Genomic DNA, 25855 nt, shown 5'->3' on the forward strand with positions numbered 1-25855 from the left:
CCTGGGCCCAGCACTGTCAGGACCGTTGCCACAGGTCTCTGAGCCCAGCCCCGGCAGGGCTATCACGACAGCGCCCTGTCCCGACATCACCCCTGTCCCCACAGGGCTGATCAGGTCCCTGCCGGGGGTCCCCGAGCCCCCCGCGCCCCGCGATGGAGGCGGACGGAGCCCCGGAGCCCCGGGCGCTGGAGCGGGAGCTGCGGGCGGCGCTGGCGGCGGACGAGCGGCGGGAGCGGCTGAACGCGGCCAAGCTGCGGGCGGTGCGGCAGCGCCTCGCCTCCTACGAGGAGTTCAGGTCGGACGGACAGGCGGACAAGGGACCCCCGGGGGCGGGAGGGTGGGGTTTAGGGGCTTCCCCGCCCCCCCCCCAGATGCCCCAAGCCCCATCCAACCCGGCCTTGAGCCCTGCCAGGGATCCCAGGGCAGCCCCAGCTTCTCTGGGCACCCTGTGCCAGGGCATTCCCCCATCCCCAGGAAGGATTTCTGCCTCCCAGCCCCTCTCCATCCCCCTCCTGCAGCTGAAAGCCGTTCCCCTGGGCCTGGCCCTCCCTGCCTTGGGCACCAGCCCCTCTCCAGCTCTCCTGGAGCAACTTAAGGGATGGGAAGGGGCTCGGAGCTCTCCCCAGAAGCAGCTTCTCTTCTCCGGGCTGAGCCAGCCCAGCTCTCCCAGCCTGGCTCCAGAGCAGAGGGGCTCCAGCCCTTGGATCATCTCCAGGGCTCCTCGGGACTCACTCCAACAGCTCCGTGTCCTCCTTGTCCTGGGGACCCCTGAGCTGGACACAGGGATGCAGGGGGGGGTTTCTCCCCAGAGCAGAGGGGCAGGACCCTCTCCATCAACCTGCTGGTCCCGCTGCTGGTGACACAGCCCAGGACACGGGTGGCCAGTGCACATTGCTGGGTCATGTCCAGTTCCTGAACCTCCCATACACCCCAGGCCCCCCTCTGCTGCTCCATCCTTCATCCCTGGTCTGTGCTGATGCTGATTGTCCCCACCCATGTGCAGGCCCTTGCACTTCATGAGGTCCACATGGGCCTGTTCCTCCAGCCTGCCCAGATCCCTCTGGATGGCTCCTAAGGCCCAAATTCAGAGATTGCCTCAGAGAAGGAGCTCAAAGCCTCAGAGAAGGAGCTCAAAGCCTCAGAGAAGGAGCTCAAAGCCTCAGAGAAGAAGCTCAAAGCCTCAGAGAAGGAGCTCAAAGCCTCAGAGAAGGAGCTCAAAGCCTCAGAGGAGCTCAAAGCCTCAGAGAAGCAGCTCAAACCCTCAGAGTGTTCCACAGAATCCTATAATACACTGGGTTGCAAAGGACCCCTAAGAATAACCTTGCTCAGCATCCCATCTTCCTGTTACCTGCAGGAACATCGTGCTGGCGTCACACCTGAAGCCCCTAGAGAAAAAGGACAGGATGGGGAACAGGAGGGACGTGCTGTGGAATCCCTGTGCAGCCCACACCAAGGTCCCCCAAACCAGCAGCGTGGAGATACCCCAGGTGAGGGAGAAGCTTTCCACCTCTGAAAATTCACCCCAGAATCGTTTGGGGATTATTTTAAAGAGCAAGAGTCACTCAGAAACATCTCTCCCCTCAGTGTCCCTGGGGACACGGGTGTTTGGATCACCACAGGGCTCAGTCTTGGCCCCTACTTGGTGTCTGAGAAGGGCTCACACCAGCAGCCTCAAGGAGAGTTGCCTTCAACCCTCTGGGAATCTAAGACCATCTGCCCAGTGTTGTTGGACCAGAGCTCCCAGTACGCTGCCTCTGATGGTGCCAGGACCAGATTCTTGGGGAAGAGTGCCCTCCCTTGGCTGCACTCCTGCAGCTGGCTGGAGTGTGGACACGGAGCTGGGCTGGAGCAGCCACAGACCCTGCAGAGCTGTGACTGTAGCCAGCCCTCCATCGCCCCATGGTTTAGTTGTGTGTGGTATGGGAGAGTGCTGGTTGGTTTGGAACCTGCTGGGTGCTCCTTCACAGAGTCACAGGGGTTGGAAGGGGCCTCCAGAGCTCATGGGGTCCAACCCCCTGACAAAGCAGCTCCCCAGGACAGGTCACACAGGTCGGTGTCCAGATGGGGCTGGAATCTCTCCAGAGAAGGAGACTCCACACCCCCTGGGCAGCCTGTCCCAGGGCTCCCTCACCCTCACTGGGGAAAAGTTCTTCCCCATGTTGCTGTGGAACTCCCTGTGCTCCAACTTGAGCCCATCACCCCTTGTCCTGTCCCCACAGACACTGAGAAGAGGCTGCCCATGTCCCCTGCGTCCCACCCTTCAGCTCTTGATACCCATTGATCAGATCCCCTCTCAGGCTTCTTCTCTCCAGGTGGATGGAGGACCCAGACTGGGCAGAGCAGTTCTGCTCAGGGTTGGGGTTATTCCACTACTGGTCTGTGTCCATCCACACCAGCTTTCCCATCTCATCCATTCTTCCATCCCTGAAGTTCTCTGGTTTCCCCAGGGCTTGAGGAGCCCACTATTCCTTTGCCTTTGTGCTTTGCCACACACAAGCTTCACGCAGCATTTTGGGCTGTCAGAGCCAGTGCTCAAAACACCTCAGCCATCCACAGGTCCATGGGGGATGAGGGAAGGGATAAAAATCTTAAAAGTGGAAACAAACCAAAAGGAACCAGGTAACTTTTATTGTTCTTTTTCCCTTCAGGAACTGGATCAGCTGCCCAGAACCTCAGCAGAGTTTTACAGGGATTGGCGCCGATGCTTAAAAAGTGGCAAAGAAAAATACCAGTTCCTGCTTGAGCTCGGAGGGAAGGCCTTGGGCAGGCTCTTCTGGGCTGACTTGGGCTTTGGCCTCCTGGGTGAATTCCTTACAGTGCTGGCAGAGAACATCTGTCCTGAGGACAGAGGTGCTGTCCTTCAGATCTTACAGAGCCTGGAGGGCACTAAGCGCTTCGGGTTAAACGTGGATCTTCTGAGTGAATCAGAGAAAGAGAGCAGCAGGGATTTGTTTAGGAAACTCTGGAGCATGAGCAGGGATTCTTGGCCCACTGGCCATCCCAGTGGCCCTGCAGGCTGTGAAGCAGAGATGGAAGCCCACCTCATGGACACGAGCTCACAGAAAGAAGCTGAGGAGGAAAGGATAGTGATGGAGCTGATGAGAAGTTACCAGGTGAAGTGAAGGAGGAGAAGTGCCAGGGTCAGAGCACAGAAGGGGCTCACAGCTTGGTTTTGGTGTTGCTGTGTGACACGGTTGAACTGGATGTGTCCGCGGTGGTGTGACACCCTTCCCTGTACCTGGGAGCCACCCAGAGCACCAGCTCTGCACTAATAAAGGTTTGTTGTCAGAGGACTCTGTGGTGATCTCTGGGGCAGGGTGTCCTCACTGAACAGCTTTGTCAGCATCTCTTAGATGAGGAAAACAAAGGAAAACTAGGCTGGTATTTTTGAAAGAGAAACCAAAGCCCACATAGTCCCTTCCCTGTAACAACAGGAGGGTGTAGAAGTCTAAATATCGTGTCTGAAACCTCTTCTGGGCCACAGAAGGTCAGGCACCATCACAGGAGGGTCTCCTCTGGGTTCACCATGCTCAGAGGGGCCAGAACAATGACTAACATGTGCTGCATGCTGGTGGTTCCCTTGTTCCCACCACTCTTCCCACTGCTGCACCTTCCCTCCACAGCTTTGCTGCACAACATGCCAGCTCGTTGCCTGGGCCACGGACATCAACACTCCACAGCAGCTGGGAGTGAGGAGAGCTCCTGCATCCCGTGTCCCAGGGAACAGCCTGCCCTGGGGGGGACACACACACACAGTGCTTCCCAGCAGATATTTGTCTGGGGTTGGGTATTTCAGCCACTGCTTGATCCCATGAGGGTGTGCAGACCCCCATCTCTGCGTGCAGCATCCTTCCCCTGCTAACCCCACGCCTGGGTTCCCGCTGAGGACATCGTGGTTGGGTTGGTTCTGCTGGCTGCAGAGACCACCTGGTGCGATGGAGAGAAGGCTGCCAGGAGCCATCGTTCTCCTCTGCATGGTTGATGTTCTCCAGGCTTTTGCCATTGAAGAGCAGGGAGATGTGTTCAAGAGGATGGCTTGTCCTGCCTTCCTGATGTTCGACAACACCGCCTACTTGGCTGACATGACCTTCGAGCTGCCCTGCAACTGCAAACCCGAAGAGGTCCCCTCTGTCATCTGGTACTTCCAAGACAAGATGGGCAGCCACAAAACCACGGTGCTGACCGACTTTGCTGGCACCATGGTGGTCGATTCGGGTCACATCCAGGTGGGCAGCAACGTGCTGAAGCGTTTCAGCATCCGGATGTTCAGTCTCATCGTGTTCCGAGCCCAGGTGACAGACTCTGGGCACTACCTGTGTGGCACGAAGAAAGGGGACTTCTTCTACGGCTACGACGTGGACGTGCAGCCCACCAAGCACATCAAGGTGGCTTTTCTAGACAAAGGCCAGCACGTCCAGGCTGACTACACAGAGGAGCTCTTCAGCCTCTTCACCACCTTTTGGGACTGGACCAGGTGCGACCGCTGCGGGGTGAGAGGGGAGCAGCGGCGCATCGGGCTGTGCTACGTGTGGAGCACCCGGCTGCATCCCCGCTACCGCACCGCCATTCCCAACGTCACGTCCTGCGGCTCCAGGGCCATCCCTGCAGGTATCCAGAGGCAAGCCCAGCTCCGGAGACCTGAGATAGCCATCCGGAGGTGCCTGACCCCTTGCCCAAAGGAGAAAGCCCCCGAGGAAGGTGTGCAAGCCATCGCCAACGTCATTGCCAAGCTGGGTGAGAAGCCCTGGCTGCCCCGTGTCCCCACTCAGTTTCACAAGCAGCCTGCTGGAAGCGACCTTATCATCGCCTGCCCGGGAGCGCGGCCTGAGCAGGCCGTGGCCTGGGACAAGGGCTCGGTGCGGTTCTACCGCTCCCGCTACCTCATCAACGTCAACAAGAGCATGAGGGTCTTCATCGACCACGGGAACCACCTGCACATCAAGCGGGTCCAGCCCAGAGACAGAGGCACCTACTTCTGCTGGCGGGAAGGCAAGATGGTGGCGGGTTTCCGGCTCAGCGTGACGCACCAGGGCCGGCGCCCGCGGAGGCTCAGCGATCCCGAGACCATCTACGCCGTCAAGACCATCGGCATGAGCTACGGCCTCATCACCATCATCTTCATCCTCATCCACGTGTGCCGCTGCTGCAGGAGGCTGCTCAGGTTCCCTGCCAGGAGGTAGTGCCTCCGTCACGGCCCCCCATGGGTGGTTCTTACTCCTGGCATCCTCCCTGTTGGAAATCCCTCCGGCTCTGAGCAGTAGAAAGCGGCGTCCCCACGTCCTGCCAGCAGCTCCTCATCCTCCTTCCTCCAGTGTGGAAAACTCCCCAAGCTGCCAATGGGTACAGAGCAGTACAGACCCAGCCTGTACCCATCTTTCCCAACACCACAACCAGTTCCCAGCTCTGCTGCTGGCTGGGGGGGTGGTTTCCAGTTCAATATCGTCCTGTTCCCAGTAACGGTTGGAGGTGGTGCAAGATGTTCTGGCCAAACTGGACAGACTTCTTGAACTGCAGCAGTGATTTATTTGGGCTGGTTTTCTAAAAGGCTGCTGGAAAGATCCACCAAACCATTCCAGTCCCATTAATTCACCCTTTTCTTGCCTTTCTTTATTAAAACTGGTTTTTCACTGCTCAGAACTTTGAGTGCCAATGGTTCAAGACGTTCAATGCCCCTTTCAGCTCCTGAGCTGGAGCAAACCCATTCTTAAAAAAAACACCCCTTTCATTTTTGACCAGGAAAAAGATGTTTCCAAATGAGCCTGGCAGGTCTCTGCAGAGAGTTCTTGGAGTTGAGGGGTTTGTTTGTTTTTAACTCACCCATTTGGGATAGATGAGTGGACAGTGAGGTGGGTTGAGAATTGGCTGTCAGACTGAGCTCAGAAGGTCCTGGTGGGTGACAGGGTGGCCATGAGCCAGCAGTGTGCCCTGGGGGCTGAGACAATGGGATCCTGGGGGCATCAGGAGGAGTGTGGGCAGCAGGTCACAGGAGGGGATCCTCCCCCTCTGCTCTGCCCTGGTCAGGCCCCAGCTGGAGTGTTGTGTCCAGTGCTGGGCTCCCTGGGATCAAACAGACAGGGATCTCCTGGAGAGAGTCCAGAGGAGGGACAGAGATGCTGAAGGGCCTGGAGCATCTCCCCTGTGAGGAAAGGCTGAGTGAGCTGGGGCTGTTCAGCCTGGAGAGAAGAAGACTAAGGGGGGGCCTTATGAATGTTTATCAATAGCTGAAGGGTGGGATGCAGGGGGAATGGGCAGCCCCTTTTCAGTGTCTGTGGGGACAGGACAAGGGGCAATGGCTGCAAGTTGGAGCACAGGGAGTTCCACAGCAACCTGGGGAAGAACTTTTCCCCAGTGAGGGTGAGGGAGCCCTGGGACAGGCTGCCCAGGGGGTGTGGAGTCTCCTTCTCTGGAGAGATTCCAGCCCCGTCTGGACACCGACCTGTGTGACCTGTCCTAGGGAGCTGCTTTGGCAGGGGGTTGGACCTGATGGGCTCTGGAGGTCCCTTCCAGCCCCTGTGACTCTGTGATTCTGTGATATCAGCACATGCTTGTGAGATGTTTATGCCTGACAAAAGATGTCTTCCAAAGAGGATGGCATCTCTGCAGGGTTTAGGTGGCCAGGACTTCCCCATGGACCTCGTCTCCATTCCCTTTTTCAAGGATGTGGCTTGGGGATTTCAGCTTTCCTGAGGAAAACACTTCTGTCCCAGAGGCTGGGCAGCCTCGAGGGTCCCAGTGATGCTCAGGCACTTGAACCACATAGGTGATGTGCAGGATCTCAAACTCACCATCAGTCCTGAGCTGCAGCCAATCCCAGGAGCTTCCCAGGAGCTGCAGCCTGGGTTCCTGCAGGGAAGCTGGAAGGAAGTGTGGATCTGCCTGAGGGTAAAGAGGCTCTTCAGAGGGACCTGAACAGGCTGGACCAATGGGCTGAGATCAACAGGATGAGGTGTAACAACACCAAGGGCAGAGTCCTGTGCTTGGGACAGAACAACCCCAAGCAGTGCTACAGGCTGGGGGCAGAGAAGCTGGAGAGCTGCTGGGGAGAAGGACCTGGGGGTGTTGGGTGACTGTGCCTGGGGACCAGGAAGGGCAGGGAAGGGATTGTGCTCCTGTTATCTGCACTGGTGAGGCTGCACCTCGAGTGCTGGGTCCAGTTCTGGGCTCCTCACCACAAGAAGGACATTGGGGTCCTGGAGCGTGTCCAGAGAAGGGCAACCAGGCTGGGGAAGGGGCTGGAGGGCAAATCCTCTGAGGAGCAGCTGAGGGAGCTGGGGGTGTTGAGCCTGGAGAAGAGGAGGCTGAGGGGAGACCTTCTCCCCACCTCCCCTGCCCTGCCAGGAGGGTGCAGAGAGGTGGGCGATGGTCTCTTCAGCCAGGGGACAGGAGATGGGACAAGGGGCAATGGGCTCAAGCTGCCCCAGGGCAGGGTCAGAGCAGATGGGAGGGAAAAGTTCTTCCCTGGAAGGGTTATCGGGTGCATGAACAGCCCAGGGAGGGGGCTGAGTCCCAGCCCCTGGGTGTGTTTAACAGACAGGTCAATAAGGTGCTCAGGGATGTGGTTTAGCACAGGACAGGAGAGGTTGGACTTGATGATCTTAAAGGTCTTTTCCACCCTGGTCATTTCATGATTCCGTGGCTCTGTGAAGGATCTGGGTCTGGTGCTGAAACCCCTGAGCAGATCCCTCCTTTGCTTCCCTCCTCCCAGGACAAGGATCCCTCCCACCCCCCTCCCTGCCTGACAGCTCCAGGGTGGGGGGCCCTATGCCTGCACCCACCTCCTCAGTGATTCAATTCCCTACAGGTGTTGATCCCTGGAGCTTTGGCCATGCCTTGGGGTGCAGCATTGAGCTCTCATCCCCTGGGCAGCTAAGCTGGGCTCCCAGGAGGCCCCACCACCACCCCAGGTAACCCCAAATAACCCAGGGCCCTGGCTGCAGAGAGGCAGGCTGCCAGCAGGAAGGTGGAAGCTGTGTTAGTTTTATTTCTCATCCCAAACTGCCACAGGCATTAGTGCATCAATTCATCCCAGCCTGGCTGGGGCTGGTGGCTGCAGAGTGTGCTTGGACTGGAGGCAGGGGACAAGGGGGGGACAGAGGGGAGGGGGTGTGGGGGGGGATGGCACTGCTGGGCCATGGCATCTGTGTTAGGTGGCATCAGGGCAGGTTCTGCTGGTGGCCAGCAGAGAATGGGAGGTGGGGGAGCAGGGCTGTGGGGGGATACTGGGTGGGCTGGGGGCAGGGCTGCGGGGGGCACGGGGCTGGATGAGGGTGCCAGGTGGGCTGGTGGCAGGTACTGGTCCAGGGGGAGCTGGGCAGGAGATGGGGGCTATGTCTAGCCCAGGGATAAGGGATTTCTTCTGTCCCCATCTTGGGTGCTCAGGCTCCATGCAGGACAGGGATTGGGACAGGGCAGCCCCCAGTCCCTGCTCCTCCCCCCTCTCCAAACTACCAGAGTAAGCCCGGGTGGGCCAGGCAGGATGAGGGTATCTCTGTCCATCCTCCTCTATCAATGGGTTGCAGGAGGCACCTTGTGCTGTGAAAGCACCTGTAGGTGCCCCAACCCCCTCCTTCTCCTCCTCTGTACCCCCCCTCTCCATTTTCACCTGCAGGGACCCCCCAGGGGAGGGCCCAGGTCACCCCTCACCATGAGCCCCTCGGAACGTTTTCCCCACTACAGTGATGGGGACACCTTGGTGGCAGAGACACAATGAGGGCTAAGACAGCCCCAGAGCTCTGGGCTAGGAGAAGCCCCTGAGGCCACCCAGCCTGCTCCATCCCCCCCAGGAACCCCTCATCACTTCCTCTGACACCATCCCCACAGCAGCCTGCCTCTCCACCCTCCCCTTCCTCATGCCTGTGCCCCTTGGCTAAGCCCACCCACTGCTTGGTGACAGGGAAATGCCCCTCACCAGTTGGTACTCTGCACCCTGCAGCACCCCCCCACCCCCAGGGTGCCAAGGGCCTGGGTGCACTGGGGGGATTCAGGGTGGCCTCCTGGACCAGAGAGGGAGTGGGGAGGTGGGATACAGGGAGAGATGCTCCTGGCACTTCTCTGACCAGCACATGGAGATGAAAGCAGGATGGACTCAGGATGAGCTGCTGGCCCCTCCACAGGGCTACGTGGGAGAGGCAAGGGGTGGGAGGGAGGGGGGTGCCCCCTCCAAAGCACCACCAGCCCCTCCCATGCCCCGTGCCCGGCCAGGGGCCCTTTGCAGCATCGTGTGGGCTCTACGGCTACAAGGGCACAGCTGCTGTGGCTCTGCCAGCCTACGCCACCTCCTTGTGCTCCTGCTTGGTCTCCTTGATCACCTGGAGACAGAGAGGGAGAGGCTGTCAGCCCAGGCTTTGTCTGTCCTCCCTGGGGAACCCACCGGGGTTGTGAACGCGCCTGGGGCCAGGGCCAGGGATGGTTCTTCTCTCTGAGCTGCCAGGCTCAGCCCCACATGGTCCAGAGCCAGCTCATGCCATGCTCTCAGGGCACTGGGATCACTGGCTGCCAGCCCAGGCCGCTCCTACAGCTGAGGGATGGTGGCTCCATGTGCACGGGACCACCTTGGGGACACCCTGTGGGGAGCTGGAGGGGAGGGGAGGCAGCGTGTGTGACACACGTGAGGACTTCCCACCTCTCCATCTCTGGTCTCCACGGTTTTGACCACGATGCTCCTCTTCAGACGGGCTTCTGACACGGATTTAGTGTCCAGGCTGGTCTCTAGGGGACATGGGCAGGACGTGGCAGTGACCCAGTGCCCAGGGGGTGGCCTGTCCATCCATGCCCCAAGGGTGGGGGGGATGGGGACACGGTTGGCCTTGCAGATGTGGCTACAGACACAGTTGGCTTTGGGGATGCAGCTGGCTTTGGGATGCGATTAGCCTTAGGGACACACAGCACTGTGACATGATGGGCCCTGGGGAGGCAGTTGACCATGGGGACACGGGTGGCTTTGGGATGTGACCGGGTGTGGGGACACTATTGTCCCTGGGGACATGGTACTGGGGACACAACTGGTCTTGGGGATGTCATTGGCCTTGGGGATGTGGGTGGCACTGGAGACATGGTGAGGTGGTTGGTCAGTCTTAGGGACATCACAGGCCTTGGGGACACGCTCAGCTTCAGGGGTGCAGCCACAGCACACTCCTGCCCTCTCCTTGCAGAGACAAGAGCCAAGACAGCACCTGCTCCCACTGAGCCCCCCAGAAGCCACCCCTGCTTGTGCCACCAGCCCAGCCCAGCCACCCCCCAGGTGGGCACAGTCTCACCTCGGATCTGCAGGTTGGAGAAGCTCTGCACAGGAACGGTGATCCTGAGGAGCCATGGGGGGGTGTTGGGAAGAGCATCAGGGTCCTGCCTCCGCCCTACACACCAGCTCAGCCCTGCCTGGGGCTGGAGCAGGTGGGCTGGAGCATGGTCCCCAAGGAGGTCAGACACCTCAGAGGGACCACAAGGACTGGGGGATGGTTTGGGACACAGCTGGGGTGGGGGAAAGAGAGAGGCAGGATGGACCCCCCGCCCTGCCATCACCTGCTCTCCTCGCCTTCCAGCAGCTTGCGGTAGGTGGCGATCTCGATGTCGAGAGCCAGCTTGACGCTGAGCAGGTCCTGGTAGTCCTGCAGGTGCCGGGCCATCTCCTCCTTGAGGCTGCGGGTGTCCTCCTCCAGCCGCACCACCGTGTCCTGGTAGGCAGCCGTCTCCAGGGCGTAGCGACCCTCCAGCTCCCGCAGCTGCCTCTCCAGGGACTCATTCTGGGGGGACACAGGAGGGGATGTGCCACCCTGCACAGCCACCTCCTCCCAGGAGCTTGGAGCTCTCTGTGGCGCCCATCCATCTCCTATCCTTGGGGACCAACCATTCCCCCCCCCCCCCCAGCCCTGGCTGGTGGCCCCACGGCTGTGCCAAGGATCCCCGTGGTGGGGGCTGCTCCCTGAGGCTCTGCCCCCCACTTCACACCCCTTACCGAACCCCTCAGAGCCTCCAGGTCGCAGGTGAGGGTCTGGAGCTGGCGCCGGTAGTCGTTGGCCTCCTGCTTGGCCGCGCGAAGGGCCTCTGTGTGCCGGGCGGCTGCGTCCGTCAGGTCTGTGAACTGGGAGGGGGACACGGGCCATGGGATGTGTCCTGGTGGCACCTGCCACCTGCTCTGCTCTGGGGGAGGGTCGTGGAAGGATGGCCCTGGTGGGACACTGCACGTGGGACGTGTCCCTGGGGGAACACCCCTGCTGCTGTGGCAAGAGGGGATGGCACACACGGGACGTGCGCTCGAGTGGCAGCAGGGACAGGGCAGTAGAAAGGGACACGTGGCATCCCCAAAGGCACGTGTCCCACAGCAGGGATGTGGCCCCAGCAGCACGTGTCCTGGGGGTGCCTCCAGCTCTCAGGGGAGGAAGGGACAGGGCACATGGGATGTGCAACAGTGGCACGTGGTGCTGGGGACGTGTCCCTGCTCCTGTGAGGCGCATGTGGCCAACAGCAGGTGTCATGGAGGAACATCCCAGCTCCCTTGGTGGGGTGGGACAGCGGGCATGGGGACATCCCTGGCAGCCAGGAGGGATGCAGGTGGGAGGGGTGGTGCTGTGGGGTGTTCCTGGGGACACGTCACTGTGACACCCCACGGGGGGCACATCCCTGCTCCCCACAGGGACCAAACCAGCACATGGGACACAACAGGGGGATGCCAACCTCCCCCCATCACCACCAAGAAGAACCACCCAACCCAAGGACAGTCACCCTCTGCCCTGAGAAGGTGACAGCGCTGGAGGGGACAGACCAGCCACCCAACCACCGGCTCCCACCCCACCTTGGACTTGTACCACTCCTCAGTCTCCTGGGCGTTGCTGGTGGCCACGGCCTCGTACTGGCTGCGGATGTCGCGCAGGGCGGCCGTCAGGTCCGGTTTGCTCGTGTCCACCTCCACCTGCACCCGCTGCTGGGCCAGCTGCTCCTGCAGCTCCCGCAGCTCCTGGGGGAACAGCGAGGGTCAGAGCACCCCCCAGCCACGGCCCCAACCCCCCCCCCCCCAGGCAGGGTTACCTCCTCGTGGACCTTGCGGAGGAAGGTGATCTCATCCTGCAGCGTCCCCACCCGCCGCTCCAAGTCCAGGCGAGACAAGGCAGCAGCGTCCACGTCCTGTCACCAAAGAGGGGACTGGAGGGGCTGTCCCCAGGGCTGGCCACGAGGGTCTGTCCCTCCTGCTGCCTGCTCATCCCTGCCCCATCCCTTCCCCATCCCTGCCGCATCCCAAGGGAAGCTGAGCTCCCCGCACTGCTGCAGGGTCTGGCCCCTGCCCTCACCTGCCTGTAGGCAGCCAGGTTGTTCTCAGCCTCCAGCCGCAGGGTCACCTCGTCCTGCAGCCTGCACCAGAGCAGAGACCTCACTGCATCACCATCGTTAGGTGCTGTTGCTCGTTAGTCTCAGCCCCATGGACAGGTTCCCCCAGGGTCACCACAGCACCACACCACCAGCACCCACACCCCCATCTCAAACTGTTTCCAGGGGTCACCCTGGTCCCTGTTGCCACCCACATCCCCATCACCATCCTGGATCCCACCAGTGCCTGGTCTCCAGGGCTACCTTGGTCCTGATGGCCACGCTGGTCTCCTAGTGACCACCCTGATCCCTGGGGATACCTCAGTCCACATCCTGGTCCTCAGGTCCCTGTTGCCACCACCATGGTCTCCATCACCACCCTGGTTCCCAGGACAAACCTGATCACCATCCCTGTGGCCATCCTGGTTCCAGCCGCCACTCTGGTCCCAGTGGCTACCCTGGTCCTGGTAGTGACCCTGATACCCACCCCAGTGGCCACCTTTATTCCTGTCCTGGTGGCCACCTTGGTCCCTGGGGGTTTATTGCTTCTGGTGGTCACCCCAGTCACCACCACCTCCCTGGTCCTCATCATCACCCTGGGTGCCCAAGAGTACCCCAAGCCAAGTAGCATCTTACTTCTGCTGGAGGCTGCCAAGGTCTTCAGCGAGGTTGTCCTTCTCAATCTCCAGACGGGCCTTGGCAGCGGCCAACTGCTCCACGTGGCTCCTCAGGTCACGGATCTCCTCCTGGTAGACATCAGCCAGACGTCCCCAGGGCTCCTGGTCCCGTGCCTGGTTCAGCTCCACCACCAGCACCTTGTTCTGCTGCTCCAGGAGCCGGACTTTCTCGATGTAGCTGGCGAAGCGGTCGTTGAGCTCCATCATCTCCACCTTCTCGTTGGTGCGCATCTCCCTGAACTCCGAGTTGAGCGCCGTGGCCAGGGAGAAGACCATCCTGCCCGACCCGAGGTGGGCACCCACACGGGGACCTGGTGGGGTGCTGCGGGTGGCCCGGAGCCGGGCTGGGGGCACAGCGGGGACCACCCGGTACACCGGGGCGGTAGAGCCGAAGCGGCGGCTGTAGGAGGACAGCCGCTGGCTCTCCATGCTGAAGGGGTGGGTGTGATGTGCCCAGCTTGGGGGTTTTATGGAGTCTGGGGGCCCTGCCAGCCGCCCTGGCACCGGCCACCAGCCAGGGAGCCAGAGGCCCAGCACAAAAGCCGGCCTCTGTGGCGCCTGGCAGGGATGGATGTGCCCTGGCACCCAGCCCAGGCACCGCGGTGCAGCCCCAGCCCAGCGCCTGACCCCCCCCCGGGCACTGCCAGGGCCACACGCCAAGGTGGGAGGCAGAGGGGAGGTGGGTGCCAGGCTGGGTACAATGCTGTGGAACACCACAGGCGCTGGGCACGGCGCCGTGGGGCTCTGTGGTGCTGGGTGTGAGCCAGGGTGGGTGCTGCAAGGCACCTCAGCTGTGTCTGTGCCCTGGGGGTCCACTGCCACGACACCCCCAGCAGCACCTCAAGGTGCTCAGGGCAGAGATGGGTGTGCGTGTCCACGGCTGTTCCCTGTGTGCACACACCTGCATGTGTGTGCACAGCCCGTGCCATGCACACCCCCTGTGCACACCCCTCCCTGGGGAGGCAGGAACACCTGCACATACACACACCACACACATGTATGTGCACATTCACACCCATGCCTGTGCATGCAAGATACGCGTGTGCTCATGTCAACATACACACACACACACACGTGTGCATCCCTCCCTGCACCCCCACGTGCAGCACACACCCCCACCCCTACCCTCACAGAAACATGTCTACACACATGCTGTTGTCCCTGAGCACATGTGCACACACACAGGGTGCACACACACCCCTTCCCTTCCACCTATCCCCAGCCACCCACTACACACACACACGTGTGTAACACACACACAGCTCTCCCCATGCTGCATCCCTCCCACAACCCCCAGCACCAGCCACTGAAGCCTGGCTGCCCCAGCAGGCCCAGGCAGTTTGCAGGCAGGCTGCTAATTAAGGCAGGCTGCTAATTAAGTGGCCAAAGCCTCCATGGGCCTTTCCACCCCAGCGGGCTTGGGCAGCGCTGTGGAGCCTGGCCAGGGCTCAGGACACCCGGTCCCCATCCCAGCGCCTGGGGGGGGCCTGGCCACAGCACCAGCCACAAGTGTGCTGAGTTCAGGGGTCTTTTGTGCACTGGTGACTCGTTGGGGGGGAGAGAGGGTGGGGACCCCGCCCCAGGCAGGGGCTGGGTGCCAGGGGCTTTCCCAGGGCGGCTGAAAGGGGCTTTGTGTGGGGCCGGTGCTGCCCGGCTCAGCCCCGGGGTGTCTTTGTGCAGGACACAGCGCTGCCGGGAAAGGGGTGGGAGGGAGGAGGGGGGGACAACACGGGACACGGTGACAGGCACAGGGCCACTGCCAGCCCTGTCCCCTCTGAGCCACAGCGACAGGCCCTGGGACAGCCCAGGCAGGAGACATGAGGGACATGGGTGGGTGGTCCTGGGGTGGGTAGGATGAGGTGGGGGGTCCCTAGGATGCTGGCAGGGACGGGGAGGGGACAGGGCTCACTGGGCAGCAGCTGATGGCCAGCAAAGGCTCCTGCCTGCTTGGGGATGGGGACACACAGCCCTGCCACACTGGGCCACAGCCACCAGCACCAGGCCACCAAGCAGTCAGGGGGAGTTGTGGCAACAGCCATGAGCCTGCAGGTGTAATTTGGGGAACCCACAGTCCCCGGGAGGGGCAGAGTGGTGGTGCTGGTAGCACTGGGGAAGGCTCAGGGGCAGCTTCTTGCTGCCACATCCCCCTCTAACCCCCAGCAGCTCCTTGCCCTGACCTTGCCCTCCATCCCCCACTGATCTAGGCTGGTGTCCCCACAAGAAGCAGGGCTTTTGGTTGGGGGAAGGGGGGGGCTCAGTGTCCCCATCCTGCCAGAACTGTGGCACCCTCAGGGGCCTGTGCTGCACAACAGCCACCCCAGAGACTTTCTGAAGCCCCTGGGACACCCAGCCCTGACGCAGCAGGGGGGCAGGGAGGGGTGCGGGGGGGCTTTGGGGTCCTGCACAAGCCCCCACACTGCTCCCCAGAGATGTATTTTCTCCCAGCTCCTACGCAGGCAGGATCAAAGCAGGGAAAGCTGTCGCTCCCTGAGGCTGCAGGGAGGCAGAGCTGGGCGCTCCCCCCTCCTCCTCCTCCTCTCAGGCCCCCCTCTTAATGAGACAAACGAACCGGGAGCAGGCTGGAAGTTTTAATTAGAAGCTTCCAGCCTCTGAGATGACAAAAGGCAAGAGCTGGCCCTGCCAGGCAGGAAAGTAGAATAGGAGGAGCTGGTGACCTACCATCCTGTGGGACAGCAGGAGCCCCAGAGCTGGTTGTCCCCCACCCACTGCATCCCACCCAGTCACCTCTAAGGAGCTGGTGCAGGCAGCTGTGCCCAGATGTGCACTAGGAGAGCAGGAAGGGGGGCACAGGGCTCCAAACTGGGAGGTCTCCCCCCAAGTCCTGTGCCTGAGAGCACAGGCAGCTGGAACAAGGGAGCCCAGGGGGAAGAGAGGGTCAAGGAAGAAACAGTGCTGCAGCTCTGCCCAGCTCCACACAGGGGGCCAGGAGCTGGGGGGCACAGGAGCCTTCACTACCCCTCCCCAAACAGCCCCAAGCCGAGCCAGGGAAGGAGGGGGCAGAAAGGACATCCCAAACCCCTATGATCACGGGAGGGGGCAAGAAGGGGACACGAGGCTGGAGCCCACCCCCAGGAGCAAGGGCCTTTTCCAGGCTGGCCGAGACAGGAGCCGCTCCCCAGCTCCCCACACGAGGGGGAGGTGAGAAGAAGAACCAGCCACACATCTCCCCCCAGCTTGGAACGAAGGGATTTATTAAAAGCACGGGTGAGTTCTCAGCAGCACCCGTCTGTCAGCACCCAGCACGGAGCAGAGAGGGGCTGGGAGGGAACAGCAGGAACCCATCTGCCACAAAAACACAACCAGGGCGATGGGGAAAGGGGGAACAGGGCTCCCAGGAAGAGGACAAGGTTTGGGGCTGGGTTGGGATGTGGGGAGGGATCCTGGGTATGGAGGGCATCAGAGGAAGAGGTTGAGGGGCTGGGGGAGGGAAGCTGGGGGGATGCTGACAACCACTTTGCTGGTTCTCCTCCGGCAGCTCCGGGGCAGAGTACGGGAAGTCGGTTCTGAGGGGGAAAGGGGAGAGAGAAGGGGATGAGACAGGTCCTAGGGCACAGCAGCAGAGCCAGGTCCCCTCCCCTGCTCAGGGACATGGGGCAAAGAGCTCACCTGGGATGTGGGACCGCTGTGCTGAGCCCTTGGTGCTGGCAGAGGGCTGGGGGAGGCGGCTCCGGATCCTGGGCAGGGAGGTGGGAGCAGAGCTGTGGAGGAGAAAGGGGCTGTGTTAAAACCCTGAGGCAGGGGGCAGAGGTCCCCCAGCATCCCCAGAGAGGAGCAGAGTCAGGAGCTGCCAGCACAGGGTGCCAGCAGCAGGCTCACCTCTCCACTCGCCTCCGCTTCTGCACGGGGGCTCCAGAGCACGAGGAGGGCTTGGAGGTGGAGGCTGCTCTCCTGGCACGTGCTGGGACACGGGGTCTGCAGCCAAGGAAAAGAGGGTCAGGACCAGGGGGCTCACAGGGGCTGGGATAGCACCCAGGCCCTGCACCTGCAGGGAGCAGAAGGGAGAGGAACCTGCCCTGGTTTGAGTGAGGATGGAATCAAGAGGGATAAACCCTCAGGGGAGCCAGGCAGGGAGGTGGCAGCCCCCAGCACTACAGCTCTGCAAGGCTCCCCCAAGCCTCAGTTTCCCCAGACATGCTCTAGAGCTTCCAGCTGCTCTGGCAGCAGAGGCAGCAGGCCAGCAGCCTGGGGTACCAGAGCCATCCACACCCCAAAACCCCAGGCAGCACTTACTCTGGCACCTCAGGGCCATCCAGCTTCTTCAGGGGGCTCTGGGCGCTCCCACAGCCGCCGTCCTCATCAACTTCAAAAGTCTGGTTCAGGATGGGGACGGGCAGGACACTGGGGGTGCAGCTGCTCTGGGCAGCCAGCGGGGCCAGCGGCAGCCGCCTCTTGATGACAGTCAATGGGCAGATGCGGGGGGGACAACACGATGGCAGCGGGGACACAGGGGGTGGCAGGGCAGCTACTTGGGGAGTGGGGCTGCCCGAGCCCTGGAGCTCCCTGGGGGTGTCTGCTGCTTCTCCACAGCTCTGCTGGCGTTTCACCCGCCCGGCTGTGCTGCAGGGAGCTCTGGAGTGGGAAGGGCTGTTCAGCTCAGACCTTCTCCTCTTCTTAACTGGGGTGGGAGCCACTGGTGTGGCACCGTGGAGCGGAGCGAGCTGCTGCACACGCTGTGGTGGGGTGCTGGGCACAGCAACAGCTGCCTCTGGGAAAGGAGACACAGAATCATCTCCCTGTCTGAAGTTCCCACCACCCCCAAACCACAGGGCACCCCCCCAACCCCCAGCAGCAGAGCTCTGCTCAGCAAACCCCACACCAACCATTCCCCAGCACAAGTAATCCCAAGGCTTGCCAGCATAGAATGGTCTGGGTTGGAAGGGACCCCAAGGATCACAGAGCTCCAACCCCCCTGCCACAGGCAGGGACACCAACCTCCAGCCCTGGAGCTACACAAGGCTGCCCAGGGCCCCATCCAACCTGGCCTTGAAGCATGAAGGCACTGGGCCCCAGTGCAAGCACCCCACAGCAGCACCCACTCTGTCCCCCAAAAACAAGGTCTGCAGAGCCCACAGCTTCACCATCGGGTTCTAGGGAATGTTTATCAATATGGTGATAGGTGCTGAGCTGCCCGAGGCTGAGGGCTGCTCCCAGCTCCTGCCCTGGGCTCCCAGACACGCTGCCTGGCCTCAGTCACTCTGTGGAGCAAGGCTGGAGGTGCTCTCACCGTACCCCACTGGGCACTGTGTCAGGAGAAGTTTAGCTCCCTGCCCTGCACCCAAGGAGCTGCCCCTGGCTCCAGTGGCACACACCAAGGGAAGGGAGAGGGGACAGCATGGACTGTCCCAGAGCCAAATCCTCACCGTCACAGCCCTGCTGCATCCCAGGGGCTGGGCTGGCCTCCACATGCCTCTTCTCAGACAGGGTTTGCTCCAGGCTTGTGCCGGCCTCCCGAGGGACTGAGCGCTCCAGCTCCTCAAATTCAGACACCATGTCTGGGGTCAGGAGGTTGGCAGTCTTCAGGAGGGAGAACTGCTTTCGGGCAACACTCATGACAGCAGCAAGAAGCCTAGGACAGAGAGACACCCCTGAACCAGTTAGGAGGTGAGCTTGTGCCAGTGTCACCAGTAGTAGGCTCAGCGTCACCTCTGAGACATCTCCTCAAGCCAGACAGAGCTTGTGAGCAGGGTTTTGGAGGAAGAGAGGCACACTGTGATGCTGTGTGGTACTCAAGCTGTGCATCTCTCACTGGAGAGGCCGAGCTGTGCGCTCGCTGGTTGGCCACAAGGGACCAGACTGCACCCACAGACCTTTGGCTGAGCCTCAGGCACTGGCCAGCTTGGCTCGAGGCAGAGATCCCAGCACAGCCTGAGGCTGGGCTCCCTCAGGAGACCCTTCTGAAGGGCTTCATCCTGCCAAGGTGCTGGGGCAGAGGCAGCAGCAGATGGTGCCACGGGAACCCTGCCAGGGCAGGGCCTGGGGGAGCCAAAGCAGGAGGAAAGACTCTGCTGAGGCGATTTCAGGACTCACAATGTGCACTTAAGGCTCCCGTGGATTGCTGTGCCTGGAAACCTTCCTCGCTGGCCCTTCCAGGAGGGATTGGCCCAAGGGATTAGATCCCCAGGAGCCAAACAGCACAGGCAGCCAGCTACAGGCAGAGACCTGTGACCAGAGCAGCCCTGGGATGGACACACACAACAGGAGGGTGGACAACCCACCCCCCTGGGCACACTACTGCACACGGGGACGGCATGGGGACACTCACATCTCTGTCTGGCAGCTGGATGAGCCCTGATGAAGGCAGCTTGGTCTCTCGGGGCCTTGCTGGAGTTCTGCCTGGCAGGATGCTCTGGGGCTGCTGGGAGGCGTCACCTCTGGAGCCTGGAATGAGAAGTGATGAGCCCTTACCCTTCCAGCCCAGGACTGGCCCATGCTCCAGTCAAGTTTGAGCCCCAAGCTGCCCATTACCCAGGAAGTTACAGGGCTTCATGAACCATCCACAGGCCAGCACACGCTGCACTGGGACCCCACAGACTGGCTGAGCTCCTGCCCTCTCCCAGCTTGCCCAGTGTACCCCATGAGGGCACCCCATTCACCCTCTTCCCCATGAGGGCACCCGAGTCCCCAGCCAGGCACTGGTCATCCCACCGAGCTCTCCCACGCTGCTCACCACTGCTCTCCCCTCTTCCCGTTCCAGACAGGGCTGAACAGGACATGGAGCTTCCAGCTTCTGCTGTGTCCCATCACTCTCCCCCTCTGCATCCGGGACCAGGCCTGTCTGCAGGACAGCTTCCTCCGGCCTGTGGAAAGGAAGAAGCAGCCCCTGAGCCAGAGAAGAGCCTCTGGGTAAGCCACTGTGTTGCCTAGTGAGTTTTGGGCTGGGTCACTGGGAAGATTTGGCCCTCACAACCCTGCTTCCCTGGGTGTTTGTGCCTGTCAGGTTCATAACTGCAACCAAGCACAGCAGAGAAGCTCATCTGCTTTCTGACAGCCACCTTGGCTCCAGCTGGCACTCAAAGCCCAGGCTCCTGGCACAGGGGACATCAGGAGGCCACACCAAGCTCTGTCCATCCCTCCTCATCCCCAACCTCACCTGGGCAGCCCCGCTGGGCTCAAGCTGAGAGGAGCTGGCACTGCCACTGCCTGGTCCTGTGACTGCTGGGCAGCAGCCTCGTAGGCGCGGAGCTTCGCCCGCAGACTCACCACCTGTGAGGAAGGATTCTCAGTGTCCAGGGTGGTGTCAGAGCCCCAGGGAGATCAGGCTTCCAGGGCCCCCTCAAAGCCCAGCTGAAGGCAGAGCCCAGCATTCCCCAGCAGTATCTCACCTCTGCTTTCAGCTGCTCACAGACCACAGCGTACTGACTGATGTGGCAGTCCACGCTGAGCACGTTGCTCTTCAGCTGCACAGACAGGGAGGAGGAGGATGGAGAGGTTAAAGCAGCACTGGGCAGCACATACAGCCCCTCTCCTGGCACTGGAGCAGCACTGCCCCAGGCTCCAGCGTTCCCAGGGAGGCTGCAGTGGACATGATGAGCGCTCAGGGACAAGGGGCCATGGCCATGAGCCCTTTCAGGGCCAGGGGCTCAAGCAGAAGACCAGGCACGCAGCATCTGCAGCTTCATCAGCTGCTTTCTGCCTAGGGGAGCACCCCCAGAGCTGGAAAGCTCCAGCTGACCAAAGGAGGTCTCTACTAACCCACCCCACTGTGCCCCAGGCTCTTTCCCACCCATCCCAGCAGCTCCCAACACACAGCCCAGCCACAACACAAGGTCCTCACCGCCAGCTTGATCTCCTTGGCCCGGCTGGCGTACTTGAGCGTGTTGTAGGTGTCCTCATGGGACAGCTCAGAGGGGCTCACGGCAGCGATCATGATGGTGCGGCAGTTGCCGCCGATGGAATCCTTCAGCAGGCGCGTGAGCTTGCTGTCCCGGTACGGGATGTGGCTCTTCTTGCTCTGCACAGAGATCATAGAATGGGCTGGGTTGGAAGGGACCCCAAGGGTCACAGAGCTCCAACCCCCCTGTCACAGGCAGGGACACCAACCTCCACAAGGTTGCCCAGGGCCCCATCCAACCTGGCCTTGAACACCCCCAGGGATGGGGCACCCACCCCCTCTCTGGGCAGCCTGTTCCAGCCCCTCACCACTCTCTATGTAAAAAACTTCCCCCTAATATCTCATCTAACCCTTCCCTACTTCAGCCTCACTCCATCCCCCTTGTCCTGCCATTGTCAACCCTTTTAAAAAGTTGAATCCCCTGATCACAGGGCTGCTCAGCTTGGGGCCCTCAGGCGCTCAGCCCAGCACCCCGTGGCACAGAGCGACAGCCACGCTCAGCCCACAGCACCGCTCTGAGCCCAACCCCACACCCACAGGACCAGAACACCCCACACTTCACCCATCCCAGAACTGCCAGGCCAGGAACAGTGGTACCTTCGCATCAGCCAGGGCGTTGATGACGTTGATGAGGGCCAGCAGTGAGCGGTTGATGTTGGCGCCCTCCCGCAGCCGCTCGCCCCTGGTGTTGGCGACCGACGCTCGCTCCGAGCCCGCCAGGTCGATCAAGCTCATCTTGGCCACTCTCAGATCCCGCCTGAGGCCGCCAATGCGGTCCTGCTGCTTCACATGGATCTACAAGGACAGGGAGCAGGGAGGCTGTGGCTCAGCAAGGCACACAGGTCACTGGTTGGAGCCACCATCGCTCCTCCTTTGTGCAAGGAGGGCAGAGAGGATCGTGTGGGCCCCGAGATTGAGAGGCAGGGAGAATGCAGCCCAGTACACAAGCCAAAAACCTCAGTGGTCACAAAAGCAGCAGAGCCCTGGAAGGGATCTTGCAGGAAGCAGCAGAGCTACAGATCATTTTCAGCATCTCCCACGCTGTGAGAGTGAGCAGGGTGCAGCTGGTCAGGGACAGCACCCTGAAGCACAGCCCCGGCCTGGGAAGCTCTCAGGCTGGGTGCCAACCTCAGCCCTGACCTCAACTGTGGGTTGTTCCAGCAGACTCAGACCCCAACAGGGCTCCAAGCCCCGAGACAAAACCTTGCAGCACCCCCAGGCAGCATCCAGCCAGGGCTTCTGGTGCCAAGCCCAGTTCCCAGCCGGTCCAGCCACTGCGACTCACTCCACAGCATTCCTCTCAGCAACCCAAAAGCTCTCCCAGGAGCTGCAAACCCTTCAACCAAGGCCCTAGGACACCCTCATCCCCCAGCAGCTCGCCCTGCATGTCCTGGAGGCACCACGTTGGGGCTGGAGGCTGGTAACTGCTCCTGTGTCCTCAGCAAGTCTGGCTTTGCCTGCCAGGAGTCAGAGCTGGCAGCAGGAAGGGCAGATGTCCAGCCCAGCAAAAGGACTCACAGCAGGCAGGAATCCAGCCTCCACCAACAAGCCCAGCTGGGAAAGGATCCAGACACCTGGACTTCCCCCCTGCAAGCAGCAACAGCAAGGCCCTGGCTCCAGACTGAAGTGACAGGCAGAGTCCTCTGTCTCCCCACGCAGCCGTGACAGCCCTGTGAATTCAGGGAAGGGCTCGGCTGGAATCAAAACCAACAGGCAGGGGGGCAGAGGAGAGCACTGAGAAACCAGGGAGCAAACCTACAGGGCCCAGGGGAGCATCACCAGTGACATTCCAGCCCTTGGGACAAGGGAGGGAGCTCTCCAAGCTGGGAGGACAGAGCTGGCCTGGAGACACCTGTGGCCACCAGCAGAATGAGGACACGCTGCTCTGACACAGTGTGGGCTAGTGGCCTGGCCCAGCCCCATACCTCCCAGCCACAACTGCTCCCCCTGGCACACCAGGAGCAGTGTCAGGAACCCTGCCATGCTGGCCCTGGCACAGGCTTGCTCCCCAGCCCCCTTTCCAGCACAGCTCCCAAGCGACGCCGCAGCCGCCAGCCCTCACCTGGAAGATGGCGTGTGAGCGGGACGAGGTGGCGTTGGCATCCGTGGGATGCTGAGTCCTGTTCTTGTTGCCATTGGCCAACATCTCCAGGAGCTGCTCTGCTGACGTGGGCTGGGAGAGAACAGGCAGGGGGAAGGCATCAGCACGCTGCACACACAGGCACCGGGGACAACCCAGCACCAGGCAGCTCCAGTGACTGAGGCTGAGGCATCCTGAGGGTCTGTGGGGCTTGTTTCAGCTCAGGGGCTGTGCAGGTGGCTCCCCCCAGCCCCTCACAGAGCTGGCACAGGCTCAGCACTGCCCAGGCCCCTTTGGGACTCACCTGATGGAAGGAGAGACCCTGGACCACGACTCCTTTCTCAGGATCCTCCCGGACAGGCAGGGGACCCTTGGGCTCCAGCAGGTCGTAGATCTGTTCGTTGTACACCTGGAGCAGGGAACTCAGCTTCAGGCTGTGTTTTGGAGAGGAGCTGTGCACCCCAGGGCTGACACCCAACCCCGTGGCCACTCCAACACCCCCACTGGGACCGTGTCACACCAAGAGTGGCTGAAGGTGCCCCAGACACAGAGGGCAGCTTGGGACACCTTCAGTGGCACATCAGCACCTCTCAAAAGCCCTCCTGGCCAGGAAGCCCTCACTGCTACACGGACAAGGGAGAGAAAAGTCCCCAGCTCCAGGTGGGACAGTCCAGCAGCACCAGCTCACCAAACTGGGTGGGCAAGCCTGCTTCCAGGAGGGCTTCAGGGCTGCCCAGGGACATGCTGGCAGCACAGAGGGTACCCTGGGTGTGGCACTACAGGGTCTGGAGCAGCCTCAGCTCTCAGTGAGCCAGGGGCAGGAGGGGACATGGCTCAGGTGCCACACACCTCCTGGTAGGAGACAAGGACCTCGCAGCTCTGCTCCTCCTTCCTGGCCTCAATCCTCTTGTACAGCTCCACCATGGTGAGGTACATGATGCCAGGGCTTGTTTCTGAGCCCAGCATGGTGTAGGTTTTTCCTGCTCCAGTTGCACCGTAGGCAAACACTGGAAGGAGAAAAGGTGGCTGGTTGGAATGAGTGGCAATTCCCAGGAGCAGCATAACATCTGCTCCTTGCTGGAGAGGAGAGGAGGAGAGGAAAGCTTCCTGCAGCAATCCCTGCAGCAGGGGCTGCTCAGAAATGAGGCACAGCTCCTTCCCCTCACACCAGCCGTGCCCCCCTTTCAGACAAGATCTTTAACTCCTTTCAGCTGCTAATTTGGCTGAGACAGAAGAGTCCTCAAACCATCCCCCCCCTCGGAGGCCACGCTCAAGTCACCCCCACCCTTCCTTCTAACGAGCCCAGCAGCCCCGCTCCCCCAGCTCTCAGCAGAAGGTGTTTCTTCTTCTGCCAGACCTTGGCATTCATCTCACTGCCCCCTCCCTCCCTCCCTCTCCTCCAGCTCTCAACACCCTCTGCGAAGCATCCCCGGCAGAGCAGGACACGCTCACCGAGAGAGCCGCAGCCCTTCTGCCCATTAGCAGCGCTCGGCGACTCTCTCAAATGAGTCTCCTGGAGTGATTTCACACACACCGAGACACCAGGCGGGGCTGCCAGGTGGGCAGGGTGACAGAGGCAGCCTTCAGAGCCTGGCAGAGCACGCTGTGGAGCCAGGAATAGCATCCGCCGGTCCCAGCGCCTGGCCCGGCCCGTGATTAGACAGGAGAGCATCGTCTCCTGCTCGCTGCCTGCCTGGCAGAGCTGATGTGCTCGTTAAGCCACTCGTCTGCTGACAGCCTGTGAACAGCACGAGGGGGCTGTCAGAGCCAGCAAGGAGCTTCCCAGAGCGGGTTGTGTGGTGCTGCCAGCCTGGGAGATGCTGCCAGGGGCATCCCGAGACGTGTCGGCTTCACCCCAGACCCTCCTCCAAAAGTCTGTGCTTTCCCAAAGCTTTGCCCATCACTGTGATTTGGGCTGGGAAGGGATGATGGAACCACAGTGCTCTTTGCACCGCACAGCCACCCGATCACTTCCCATCCTTCCCTGCCCAGGAGAGCAAAGCCCAAACCACCTTCAGCCCTCAAAACACATGGAAAACACCTGCCCAGCCTCACTCCCTCCCCCAAAACCCACCTCCATCCTCTACCTCACTCCGAAAGCTGCTTCCCTGGGGAGGTTATTCCAGGGAATGTTCAAGTCTTTCCAGGCACAACACTTCCCTGTCCTGCTCCTTCTCTGCAGTTCCAGCTCCCCACCCTGACCACACCTGCAATCGCCCCAGCCCGGTGCCACCACCACAAGCTCAAGGCTCTTTGCTTTCTCCTTGCAGCCGTGCACATCCCCTACCCCTCCCCAAAAAGCCTGCAGGCTCCCAAAATAAATCCGAGGGCTGCGTTGAGCCCACCCAACCCAGGAGCTGATGGGCCAGGAGCTCCCATGAGGACCCCAGGTCTTACCAGAGCAGTTGTAGCCATTGAGGACACTGTCCAAGGCCTGGCGGGTGGTGTGCTGGAACACCTCCTCCTGCGTGGCCTCCTCCCCGAAAATCCGGTCGAAGACGAACGTCAGGTCCTTGCCCTGGTGCCTGGGCCCGCGGGAGGGCAGCACGTTGCCAGAGGGGCCGCCGGCCTCCTCGGGGTTGAAGACAAGGATGTGCTGGTCCACCACACGCAGGATGGGGTGCGCAGCCCGCTCCCGCTCCAAGGAGCTGGGGGGTCGCACACGCACCATGACGGCCACGGCATCCTCCTCGGCTGGGGCACCCAGAGCCATGGGCACGGCGCTGCCTGGAGAGCGCAGCTCTGGGCTTCAATATCCCGGGCGTCTCTCACACGCTGCGGGAAGGGGGAACGGGTCGGCGGGGTGGGGGGGGGGGTGGGGGAAGAGGGGAGCCCGAGCGAGGCCTCCTACCCCCTGCCCGTCCCGACCCCCGCCAGCGGCCCCTTCCTGGGCTCTGCGGCCGCCTCAGGCTCTCCCCGACGGCTCGGCATCCTCCTCGGCTGGGGCAC

At 61.5% G+C, this 25855-nt stretch overlaps 4 protein-coding genes across 4 annotated transcripts; 2 read left to right on the forward strand and 2 right to left on the reverse strand.

Moving 5' to 3' along the window:
- Positions 1-152: 152 nt before the first annotated feature.
- DNAAF19 (dynein axonemal assembly factor 19) lies at positions 153-3122 on the forward strand (the record flags this gene model as incomplete). Its single annotated transcript, XM_084275414.1, has 3 exons — positions 153-295; positions 1355-1487; positions 2649-3122. The coding sequence occupies 3 exons, from the start codon at positions 153-155 to the stop codon at positions 3120-3122; spliced, it is 750 nt and encodes a 249-aa protein (XP_084131540.1).
- Positions 3123-3935: 813 nt separating this feature from the next.
- On the forward strand, positions 3936-5180 carry FAM187A (family with sequence similarity 187 member A; the record flags this gene model as incomplete). The annotated part of the gene is made up of 1 exon (XM_084275415.1): positions 3936-5180. One exon carries the CDS (start codon positions 3936-3938, stop codon positions 5178-5180), a length of 1245 nt encoding a protein of 414 aa, XP_084131541.1.
- Positions 5181-9266: 4086 nt separating this feature from the next.
- GFAP (glial fibrillary acidic protein) lies at positions 9267-13403 on the reverse strand (the record flags this gene model as incomplete). Its single annotated transcript, XM_084275450.1, has 9 exons — positions 9267-9308; positions 9623-9708; positions 10257-10300; positions 10519-10739; positions 10952-11077; positions 11789-11950; positions 12022-12117; positions 12282-12342; positions 12934-13403. 9 exons carry the CDS (start codon positions 13401-13403, stop codon positions 9267-9269), a joined length of 1308 nt encoding a protein of 435 aa, XP_084131576.1.
- Positions 13404-16807: 3404 nt separating this feature from the next.
- KIF18B (kinesin family member 18B) lies at positions 16808-25619 on the reverse strand (the record flags this gene model as incomplete). Its single annotated transcript, XM_084275416.1, has 11 exons — positions 16808-16907; positions 17226-17457; positions 18356-18561; positions 20086-20198; positions 20318-20392; positions 20770-20946; positions 21424-21621; positions 22889-22999; positions 23211-23315; positions 23756-23913; positions 25304-25619. The coding sequence occupies 11 exons, from the start codon at positions 25617-25619 to the stop codon at positions 16808-16810; spliced, it is 1791 nt and encodes a 596-aa protein (XP_084131542.1).
- Between the last annotated feature and the right edge of the window lie 236 nt (positions 25620-25855).

The sequence above is a fragment of the Gallinula chloropus genome (genome assembly GCF_964237585.1).
Source record: "Gallinula chloropus genome assembly, chromosome: 26".
Taxonomy (NCBI): domain Eukaryota; kingdom Metazoa; phylum Chordata; class Aves; order Gruiformes; family Rallidae; genus Gallinula; species Gallinula chloropus.